This window comes from Trifolium pratense, linkage group LG4 (assembly GCF_020283565.1).
Source record: "Trifolium pratense cultivar HEN17-A07 linkage group LG4, ARS_RC_1.1, whole genome shotgun sequence".
Lineage (NCBI taxonomy): Eukaryota > Viridiplantae > Streptophyta > Magnoliopsida > Fabales > Fabaceae > Trifolium > Trifolium pratense.
Genome location: NC_060062.1, coordinates 35,116,328 through 35,128,639, shown reverse-complemented (window position 1 = coordinate 35,128,639; position 12,312 = coordinate 35,116,328). Strand labels below are relative to the sequence as shown.

At 33.6% G+C, this 12,312-nt stretch overlaps 1 protein-coding gene across 2 annotated transcripts; it reads left to right on the top strand.

Annotated features, from left to right (window-relative positions):
- Positions 1-1,661: 1,661 nt before the first annotated feature.
- LOC123920584 (ABC transporter B family member 25, mitochondrial-like) lies at positions 1,662-12,225 on the top strand. 2 transcript variants are annotated; one of them, XM_045972869.1, is made up of 20 exons: positions 1,662-2,136; positions 2,276-2,503; positions 3,272-3,446; positions 4,342-4,403; positions 4,608-4,651; positions 4,949-5,051; positions 5,272-5,379; positions 5,542-5,625; positions 5,749-5,809; positions 6,418-6,563; positions 6,811-6,927; positions 7,360-7,445; positions 8,226-8,314; positions 9,420-9,475; positions 9,843-9,923; positions 10,013-10,078; positions 10,182-10,274; positions 11,001-11,065; positions 11,152-11,287; positions 11,596-12,225. In XM_045972869.1, the coding sequence occupies exons 1-20, from the start codon at positions 1,888-1,890 to the stop codon at positions 11,737-11,739; spliced, it is 2,193 nt and encodes a 730-aa protein (XP_045828825.1). In that variant the 5' UTR covers positions 1,662-1,887; the 3' UTR covers positions 11,740-12,225. The 2 variants fall into 2 exon arrangements, with proteins under 2 accessions (XP_045828825.1, XP_045828824.1); XM_045972868.1 differs by having other exon boundaries at positions 1,662-2,163.
- The last annotated feature ends 87 nt before the right edge of the window (positions 12,226-12,312 follow it).

Below are 12,312 nucleotides of genomic sequence, written 5' to 3'. Positions count from 1 at the left end.
TAGAGATGGTGTCAAACCTCTACAAGATAAGAAAGTTATAGACATTGAGAAAGACGATGATACGAAGGTTGAATATTTGAGTGTCGAGGATGAAACAATAGATCTAGCCAAAGGTTATATCATTATAATTGATATTTTCAAGTTCCCGTGAGCATAGTTCAGTTGACAGGGACATTGCATATAATATACAGAGACCGATGTTCGAATCATGGTAGTCTCACTTATCCACTTAAAAGGTAAAATTCTAATCACTAGACTACTTAATAAACAAAAGAAATTGATATTTTGATGTAAAATGATTAGAATTAGAAACTATAGGCTAACTATTATATGTGAAATGATATTTTGATATAATGTACTTATTTATGTCATTCTTGTCTTTTGCTATGTTCATTGATGATGTAATATTTTTATTTTTATTTTTTATGGTATCCTCCCGGTTTTGAGTCCTAGAAATCGAACCTTCTTTTCCTTCATTCAAGTTCTAGAACTCAAATTAATCTTGTACAATAATTTAAATTTTAACAGGAAGCAAATTGCATCTGAATTCTAAATAAAAATTACATCAAAATCAATAAAAACAAATTACATAAAATTGTGTCAGAATGAAACTAACTAGGGTTTGCCGTCGACATCTTTCTATAGGGATAAAAGATGAGATGGCTCAACTCTCCACTTTTGAAGGCAGGATGAGAGCAAATGAATTATCTTGTCCACACTCACAAATGTGACATAATTACCCATCCATTAAATAAGTTATATTTCTGTTGCAATTTGCAAACAACTTAGTAGTTTTCGTTCGATTGGTCATATAATGTTGTCGTTCTTCATTTCCAAACAGCCAATTGTTGATTAGCATAACATTCTCAATCATCATCAAAGAAGAACAATAAGAACGTTATGACTAATCAATGACGAACTATGGAGTCGTTTACCCACAAACTTGAAACTTTTGAGAATAATTGACAACAAAATAGTTGAGAGAAGAAATGATAGGTGTGAGGGATGAATGATGTGAAGAGCTACAAATAAAACAAGCATATCCTCTATAAAGGATAGGTAGAGCTACAAATAAAACAAACATAAAAAAACAAACTAATCCTATAAATTCTAAACATATTCTCCTGAAAATTTTAAATAGAAATAAAAATATTAAATTTTAATATTGTCTTCTTTTAAATATAAATTTAAACTATATTTAAATGTAAAATCTTGAAAAGATATTTAGGCATATTATTCTCTAACACATCTCATATACATATGGTCCAAGAAAATCATATGAATAGTAAACAAGTCAATAACAAATCATTTATTTTGAGATGACAAGAGTTACAAACTAACAATATTGTGTTGGTCAGAATATTCCATTTTATTCAAGTGAGAAAATATCCTTTCTTCCTTAAAAAAAAACAAAAAAAAACGTATCCAGTCTTGTTGGCGAATTGAGAATCCCTGCATTCACTTCTCTTCATTACAAAAGAAAATAAAATATTAAAAAAAAAGTTTAATTGATATGCACCGACAATATTATTTAGTTTTACACAATCGTCTAATAAACAACTATTATTTTATCATGTCATATCAAAAAAATGGGATGAAGTGGGATGATGTGACAGAAAACATAATTAATATTGATTGAAAATATAAAATTATTTTACATCGTCCTTGTCGAACACGTTTATGTATCTAACCCTCCGCTGCAAAATAATGAACTTGACTGAGAGAAACGGAAAAGGGAGAACCCCCGTTTCTTCATAACCCACATTTCTTGGTCCAGCTACACATGCTAATACTGAAAGATCTCTTCCCCTTCACCCCTTGCTTATTATTCTCTCTCATTCGATTTAGTTACAAAGAGGCGAAGTAGTGGTCTCTTTCTCTCTCAAAATGTTTGCCGCTGCTTCCAGGCACGCCAGACCTACAGCTGGCAGCGGCAATCGTATCCGGTCACTTCTAACTGCTTCCGGCATCACCACCGGTTACTCAATTCCCACCACTAACGGTTACCGTTACGGTTACAATAACGGAATCAGTTACAGTAACTATCACCACAAAACATGCCCAAGCTTACTTTTCTCTATCAAAGGCTTTCTCTCTGAATCATCATCATCATCATCATCATCACCATCTGGCAGAGTAACCAATTCATTCATATCATTACCTGTTTGTTCAAATGCCTAACTGAATTATTTTTTTTAATTTCGTTTTTGATTTTTATTTGTTGGATTCAATTTCTACTATTCAAATTCAATGATTTTGATTTTGTGTGGTGCAGAATTTGAAGGTAGATGGAAAAGCATTGTTTTCAACTTCAGCTAAAACTGATGATGGAAGTCAGAAGAACCAAAAAAGTTCTACTACTGTTGCTAAATCGCTTCCAGGTGGTGGGCAAATGGCGGATATAAAGATCCTAAAATCACTTGCTGGTTACATTTGGATGAAAAATAATCTCGAATTTCAGTTTCGGGTTGTTGCTGCATTGTTTTTACTTGTTGGAGCTAAGGTTAGTGGGTTTTGGTAGCTTTTCTTCAATAAAATGCTTATTGTTTAAGTGATTATGTAGAAGTTGTTTATTTTATGCTTGTAGAGAGAGAATGAGAGTAACTATGCATTTGCTCTGTATAAAGTATAAACATTTTATAAATTGTTATGGGAGATTGCGAAAATAAATAAACTAGTAAATGTCCAATTTCGTTGCTGAAATTGTAGGATTGTACCAACCTAGTTCTCTATATTAACATTATTCCAATGATTCCAAAAATAGAAAAATATTAGTCAAAGTCGTCCATCTATATGTATTTGGTATTTGTAGCGACTGTAATGAGTAATGACATTATGATGGTAATCTTGGAGATGCATTTCAAACTTAGTGAATAATGTTAGGGATGTATTGGATAACATATCCAAACAGAGGTACGAATTGGATTAACATTTTACAAGTTTAGGGTTTATTTTGGACTGTGGAAAACTAAATTAATACGATCCTATAATTTTAGGTACTGTATTGGGTATTTTACTGTAAATAAATTGAAAACATCTTATGAGCATATAAGCTACTTTATAAGCTCTTGTGAAAAATTACCCAAGTACTAATGCCATAATAAGTTAAGCCCAAATTAGCTCTTCGAGACACCCTTTTATTCATTGTGTTGTGGCTAACTACGTAACATGATGATACTATTGATTAGTGACTATTGTTGTTGGTAGTTGATCTTTGCTGCTAAGTCACTTATTCACTTGTGATGGTCCATGCTCTATTTCTATGTTTCAGGTTGTGAATGTTCAGGTCCCTTTCTTATTCAAGCTTGCAGTTGATTGGTTAAATACTGCCACGGGCAATGCTGCTGCTGTTGCTTCAAATCCTACTGTGATGGCCCTTTTTGCTACCCCCGTGTCAGTGTTGATTATATATGGGATTGCACGTTCTGGAGCTTCTGCTTTCAATGGTATTTATAAATGAATGATTGATATACTTGTTTTGTCTACCTATTGAAGTTGGATTTACCTATTGAGATGGACTTGAAAGTCATTATAATTCTAAATTTTAGTGCCTAAGCCATTGAAAACACTTGTTGAAGTTACATTTTATACTCCTTGGATTTCGACCTATAATCATGTTAAAGATTTAAACTTTGGTTTTTTTTTTCTTAGTCAACTAGTAGTAACAGCAATGATAAAGTATATATTTAAGAACTGAAATGAATTATTAAAACAAAGCAAAGGAAATATGGAAATAGGAGTGCAGTAGTGCCACGGCAACCACAACACCCTTGAAACAGACATTCTCATAATATTAGTGATGAAAATTGTAGGCAAAGATACATTTTTAAAGATGCAGAATTCTCAGAAAACTAAACATTAACTCTGCAATAAATAATTACAATGGTTCAGATGGACCTTCAATGACTGAGCCATGAGCTTGACTAATGACATCTGATAGGAACCATCCAAACTAACTAAGAATGACTTCAAGTTCAAACACATTGAGACCATAGTCATGCCTAATAAGGTTTGATCTTTCCTAAAGAGCATAAAATACTACAAAAATTGCTCAAATAGCTACTAATAAATGTATTAAAAGGTTTCCCAATTTTAGGCACCTATTCAAAGTCCAAACTTTTGCTTCAGAGATGAATTGGCTTTTGCATGCTTATAGACTGTAGGAAGCAAAGCCTCAAATAGCACATGAGCTAACGTGGTAGCGGCGATTCTCCTCTATTAAATATTGGCATTGCAATATTGATGTAGTTACTTATATCTATGTCTCTTTGAGAAGAGCCTTGGTTTTTTAAAGATTCATTCTGTTGACTTCCGTTTAAATGATATAACTAATTGTTACAGAACTGCGGACTGCTTTGTTTTCCAAGGTAGCATTGCGAACAATTCGTTTAGTTTCAAGGAAGGTATGCTACTTTCATGAGTTTGGTTCATCTGATAAGTAGAAGTATTTTCTGAAAATTTGTTTGTATCAATACATTACACAATTTTTTTTTATTATATAAACAGTTGTGGTGTATCTTCCACCTATTTTTCAAAATCCCAGAATAGTTGGTTGTATGATGTCATGATATTCAATTTAAATTTATGTTAGTGTCTGACTGTTGCAGGTCTTTTCACATTTGCATGACCTTGACCTTCAATATCATCTAAGGTATGGCTTCTGCCATTCAGATGTGTCTAATCTGTCTCTACCTTTACACATGTTTGTGTGTGTGAATGAATGATTGAGAAAACTCAGAAAAGTAAGGTTTTATTACCCAAGTAACAGCCAACAGGCACTGAGCAAATAATGAAATAAAAACAAAAAGAAGGAAAATATATCTGAGAAGAGAGACTTCTCTGCGCAGTGGCTAATATTCACCTCTCTTTATGCTTTTCATATGGATTGTGGGTGTGTTGTCCATTGTTTCATTGTGTATGCCTCTCACCTAATTAATTTTTTTTCCAGTCGAGAAACTGGTGGATTAAGTCGAATAATTGATCGTGGTAGCCGTGCAATAAATTTCATTCTCTCCGCTATGGTGTTCAATGTAGTACCCACTGTATTAGAGGTATGCCTCAGTTTTTTTCTTGTTTCTTAGTTATGTTTTCCCATAGTGTAGATCATTTAGGAACAGAACATGGAAGATATTTAATGGGAATTGTATCTTCACCTTTTAACTCCGTGGTGTCTATGTTTTCATTAACAATTTTTGTAAATTATTTTATCATCCCAACTCTGGCTTCTTTCTTCTTGAACAACTTCAACAGATTTAACACATATCCATCCAGATATCTATGGTATCAGGTATACTGGCCTACAAATTTGGAGCACCTTTTGCATGGATTACTTCCCTGTCAGTTGCTGCTTATGTTGTTTTCACACTTTCTATCACACAGGTATGATACCTTGTTATATACGTTACTGGCATCGTGTCACCTTTGTATTTCATTCACATTTTGTATTTCCAGTTCTCAGTATGTTTGTTATTGGCCAACTGCACTGGTAGGACAAATGGATTTTTGAAAAGTTCTTTACTCTTATGTTTCCTGCCTTTTCAGTGGAGGACTAAATTCAGGAAAGCCATGAACAAGGCTGATAATGACGCTAGTACTAGGCAAATTGATTCACTTATTAATTATGAGGTCAGCATTTCATTCACTAATAATACCAATATTTTCATTTATTATGCTGTTTTATTTTATCGTTAATGTGGTTATCACTATGGGATTGATTTTTTTTTTCACTCTCTTTTTATTGTTTTACAGACCGTCAAATATTTCAATAATGAAGGTTATGAAACCGATCATTATGACAAGTACCTAAAGAGTAAGTAATCAGTCTTTTGGTCAAATAGAATTTGAGACTTCGAGTTCTTGATCAACTTTTTAAAAAGCTTGGTATAGTGTCATTATTGGGAAACACCCAATCCCCAAATCGACTTCATGTATGACCTAAATAGGGCTTATAAAGCTGAGACTATCATCACTTTACAAGGCGGTTTTATGGGGTTTATTATGCCTAAAACATAAGATGGTATGAGAGCCTATTTAGATTTTTGTTATTGTTGGGCCACCCATATTATTCACGCACCAAACTCAGTAGCCTTGTGCGTGAGGTGGTATATTGGGAAAAATCCAAGTTTTACATTGGCTAGAGGTATGACCTAAATAGAGATTATATAGCTAAGACAACTCGCACCTTACAAGCCGATTTTGTGTTGTTGCGTGAGATCCAAAGCCTAAGAAGGAAGGGAATTATGTTGTGGAAAAGGAATAATAACTAGATACTGATGTAATTAGATTTTGTACAATTTGATTTGTTGTTTTACAAAACAACTATTGTAGAATCTTCTCTCATTTTATTTTGAATGCATTGTAATTCTGATGTATGATTTATGTGCTTGTGCTGCTGTGATTTGTGATTTCACTGTTCAGGGTATGAGGATGCTGCTCTGAAAACCCAACACAGTCTTGCTTTGTTGAACTTTGGTCAAAATGCTATATTTAGTGCTGCTCTTTCTACAGCAATGGTTCTATGTTCTCAAGGAATAATGGATGGCACAATGACCGTTGGTGATTTGGTAAAGTTTAATCAAATTAAATTTGAAGTCAAGGGTAGCTTTTCTTCATTGAAGTTTTTATAAGTTCTATGATGCATGTGTTTTACTTTTATATTGAGGAAGGATCTCTTATCCTGTGGTCTCTTTGTAATTAGCTTCTCTTTGATTAAATGTATTTGTTGTTTTGTTTATATACAATAATGTAAATATAAAAATTCTGTCCATATTTAATAATCATGACCCTTATAATAACTAACTCAATATGCAGGTGATGGTAAATGGGCTCCTCTTCCAACTGTCTCTTCCACTCAATTTCCTTGGCAGTGTTTATCGTGAAACTATACAAAGTCTAATTGACATGAAATCCATGTTCCAATTACTTGAGGTATCTTCCCCATTAAATTTTAAAAAATTATCTTCCTCTTAAATTATATGTGTATTTTTTATTTTGAAGTTTCTTTATTTCACCTGAGTATGCACTTGTTTGTGTGAACATGATTAATATACATATATTACTTTATGTAAGTGTTAGGTACCCAATTAGGTGTTACTCTATTTGTTAGTTGATTGGAAATAATTAGGTTGGGCTAGTTAGAGGGCTAGGCTGTAATATATATTCATAAGAGGAAGGGATTAGAGGGTAGTAATCTCATTATTTTGGAAAGAATTGTGACCTCGGGGAATAGGGAACTGCAGACTCTTGAAGTTGCACTTGTTTTCAAATAGATATTCCCTATTCTTTGTAATAAAATACCAGAATATCATTTGTTGAATTATTTCTTAACTGAGTTGTTCTTTTTTCTTAATATTATTACAGGAAAAAGCAGACATTAGGGATAAAGAAAATGCAAAGCCTCTAAGATTTAATGGTGGGAGGATCCAATTTGAGAATGTACATTTTAGGTGCGTGATTGTCCCTTTACTCCACAATAATGCTACCATTCCTTTAATTGAATTTTGGCTAATACATAGGATCTGCTTGATGTGCTTAAATATGTGGTACTTGAAAGGACACATTTTGAGTTTCATGTTTAATTTTTAAAATGGTTACGGGACAGTTCAAATCTAGGAATGAGAAACAGGACAAAACTCTTAAATTTTGTTATTCCAACAAACTATGAGACAACTTCTTGTCTCAATGTTAACACTGCTTAAAAGATAAAAATACACATTTTTTTATTCAACAGTCATATCAAACCAAATTCTTAATTCAAAATTTTATGTTTTTTCTTCTCTCTATCTAAAACCCCATAATTTCGATAAGAATTATCATAAATATGATATTGATAGTTATGAAGTGACTTTATGTAATTACGGTACTTAGGGTAACTGTAATCCTTGTATTTATATTTATGTAATCTAATATATAATATTCTCCGGTGTGTACTTAAAACACAATCTCCTGTGTGCATCTTCGTTTTCTTATTTCTCAACCAGTCAAATCAAACCCATGATCTTCCCTAGCTGCCTTATAATACAAATATAATTGTTCTACACATGTTGGATATTAATAATTAATAATTTAGTTGATGCTTGCTAATTAGTTGCAGAATATAGAAGGCATGGAAAATTGTATTTGATAAAAGATCTTTGCTATATTACAAAGCTAACAACACACTGATCAAATATAACTTTCGTGTTTTGACTAATATTTTTGTGATTATATATTGATTCATGCTTCAGTTACCTCACAGAGAGAAAGATACTAGATGGAATATCACTACTTGTGCCAGCTGGTAAAAGTGTTGCAATTGTTGGGACTAGTGGAAGTGGTAAGCTTCACCGTGATGAAATCATTTATTTTCTTAAATTATTTACTTGCAAAGCTGTCATTAGAAACTTTTTCCCGCTGCCTATGGTCAGTAAGAAAAATTGTTCCATGGATAGATTTTAGCCTTTTAGACCTATATCACAAATGATTTTCTCCAAGGTACTACCTCTGTTCCTAATTAGTGGCACCTTTTGGCAAAAGTTATCCCTAAATATAAGTCCCATTTCAAATTACTAGATACATTTATTATATTTTCGAAATATACCCCTAATTACTAAGGGTCTGTTTGGTAAACAAGCTATCTTACAAGCTATCTTACAAGTTATGTCTTATAGCTTATCCACTCTGTTTGGTAATGACAATAAGCTAGCTTATTGGACTAGCTTATATGCTTATTTATTGGGTACTGAGTCAGAGAACAACCCTTAGGCGCTATGTTCTTAAGAAGCTTCAAGTTGCCCTGCCCTAGCCTATTGTTTACTGTGACAATCAAAGCACAGTTGCCATGGCCCATAATCCTTTGCTCCATGCCAGGACATATGGAAATTGACCTTTTCTTTGTTAGAGAAAAGGTCTCGGCTAAACAACTTAATGTTGCTCATCAAAAGACAGATATACTAACCAAACCCTTATCTACTACAAGGTTTCTTGAGTTACGTGATAAGCTCAATGTGGCTCGTTCTCTTTCTCAAGTTGACCCACCTTGATCTTGAGGGTGTGTGTATGAATATATGAGTTCGCAACTCTTTGGGTTTACTGCTATAATAAAAAGCAGTTTCTACCCTCTGTGTCTGAGTTAGTTTAGCTGTGCCACATCAGCATCAGTTGTTAGAAAACAGTTATAACTGCCTAACTTGCAGAGCAAGTTTGTTAGATGTGGGTGTAGGTTAGTCCCAGCAGAGTGCAGGTTAAGCACCATATAAATTCTGTAATATCTCTTTGATTCATTCAGTCAATAGAATGTTCAAGGAATACAAAATTCCATTTCAGTTTTTTCTCTTTTCTCTCAATTTTCCTTTACTTTAATATGATTTCTGGTGTGTGAATAGTCTATGCTAGTAATGTGTTTATTTCTGACATATTTCATATTCATACATGATTGACAGGAAAATCAACCATTCTCAGAATGCTATTCAGATTTTTTGATCCCCATTCTGGAAGTGTAAGAAATTAATATACTCTGTATTGGGTTTAAGCTAATATCTCTGCCATGCTATATATGACATTTAGCTTTTTCTTTTGGTGGTAATTTACTTTGTTTGTGGTAGTTTAATGTTTACCATCCTTTTCGGATTTATAAACACTAGATTTTTATACATCTTTGCTATATGAATCTAAAGATGTGTACTTGAGTTATTTTTTGGAAGTAGAGTCTCTTATTTATGGCTTATACTAGAGTCCAATGCCATGGTTTGACACATGTAATTGATCTGCTGAATGACTAGTTTAAAGCTTGGTTGTTGTCTTTTATATCTAGTAAGTTGGACTCTGCTTCTCTCCCATTCTCATTCAGAACCTGTACTCTACAGATAAAGATAGATGATCAAGATATTCGGGACGTAACCCTTGAGAGTTTACGGAAGTCTATTGGTGTTGTTCCACAAGATACTGTAAGTTAACAAAACATCTATCTCTTGAATCACGCATTGTTGCCCTTGCTTGATCTTGCAAGTCGTGAAACCTGAGTGATTATGTGTAGGTACTTTTCAATGATACGATATTTCATAACATTCACTATGGTCGGCTTTCATCAACAGAAGAGGAGGTAACTTTTGTTGTGCTGTACCTTTGCTTGCCTTTTCATTTTACAAATTTCCTTTGTTAGGTTCCAACTTGTTCTTGGCTTATGAATAACTGTATGCTTACAGGTCTATGAAGCTGCCCGGAAAGCAGCAATCCATGACACTATCATGAGTTTTCCAGAGAAATACTCCACTGTTGTAGGAGAGCGAGGCCTAAAGGTGATGAAACCACTATTTATTTTGGATAATGTTTTTCAGTATTGTGCTTTTATGATATTTTGTTTATAGGATACATATGGTTTTGTTATTGCAAATCTCAAGAGATGGACCCAATAGAGAAAATCCAATGTTATTTTCATATATGATAACATGTCAAGTTAATATGAAACTGATCTAGAATATGCAATTTTAGAGGAAACAACCATTTTGATCCCTGGATGGGTGAGACGTTGTCACTATAGTGTCAAATGTATCAGAATTGCAAACACATCCCTAGCACCTCTTTTGTTAGTGATTTTATGAATTAAATTGCTCAACGAGAAACACATTCGAGGACTAATGAGACTACCAAAAAACATATTCTAGGACCCAAAAAAAAAATTGTAGGACCAAAATGACTAATAAAAGAGACATGGATGTGTTCGCAATTTCACTGCATATAGGGACTATAGTGACAATGCCTCACATCCAGGGACCAAAATGGTTGCAATAGTTGTAACTTGGTATGGACAAGCACTTGGAGAATCCTCCCTTAAAATTTAGCTATCAATGGGGAACGTGGGCAATGGGCATCCCTTGACACCCAAATCTCTATCGACATGCTTATGGAGAAATAAAGGAACACAGACCTCATATTAATGTTGGGTCTCCTCCTCCCTAATTTAGTACTGTAAATAAAATTTTACGATGACACTCAAATTTTCATGGACTATGGTTTTTTAACAGTTAAGTGGTGGTGAGAAGCAACGTGTTGCCCTTGCTCGGGCATTCTTAAAAGCACCTGCAATACTGTAAGTATTCTGATCATATATATACTGGGGCACATTTCTGTGTTGTATTAGTCCAATTTCTTTAAACTGCCGTGTCATGCTCGTAGGTTGTGTGATGAAGCTACAAGTGCTCTAGACAGTACAACAGAAGCAGAGATTTTAAGTGCATTGAAGTCACTATCAACTAATCGAACTTCCATATTCATTGCTCACAGGCTCACCACTGCAATGCAGTGTGATGAGGTAAGCTCACTCTATATAGATTAACACCCTTTTGACAGTTCTCAATTTAGTGCTTATTTAATGAAATTATCACAAATGATTCCAAAACACATTTAAGTGATTTTGTTTCAATTAGTAATGTATATGTTGGACACATCTTCACCATAAGGAAAGACACTTAAAAAAATACATCTCATCCTAACAGTAGATTTGTGATAAAATATTCTACCGTTCATATATCACATTTCACATCCTTGTTGTAATCAACATTATATTCCTTTTTGCCATCACATTACTTGTATTAAACGTTTTCTTTCGGCAATGTTCAGATCATTGTTTTGGAAAATGGAAAGGTGGTTGAGCATGGACCACATGAAGTTCTCATAGCAAATGCAGGAAGATATGCACAACTTTGGGGACAGCAAAATAACACTATTGATGCAATTGACACCGCCATCAAATTGGGAGCATAAAGATTCTAGAAGAAAGCATATTTTCTGTTCAAGAGAGGGGAAAAAATGCATTGCACAATGTTAATAGCGCATCATGTATTTAAGACCATTTTGAAGTTTAGTGATACAGTCCGGTTACAAGGTCTCTTCAGCACGAGTATCACATTCCTTATTGTTGGGTAATGCAGAAGGGCGCGTCAATTTGCTATAATGGTGAATTCGGAAAATTCATGCACAATTTATTGGTGTTAGCAAGGCACACATCAGTGTTAGATAGATAAATGAAGTCTATCGGCTCTCTGTGGACAGCAAGATTTTGTATTATTATCATCTATGTAGATTATAAAGTGTATTATTTGCATAACTTAAAGCACTTTCAAATAACAAGTACTTGTATATGAAGTGCTAGAATGCTTTAGCTGGAGAGTTAACATTGTTATCAGTTGATCGCCTAACAAAAGAAACTAGATAATCATGCAATAGAGACAGGTAATCTGATATTCAGTATAATCGTTTTTTTTTAATGATTTTTTTTATTCAAATGGAAAAAAAATACAAACAATACTTTACCTACAATTCGGGTTAAATACAAGG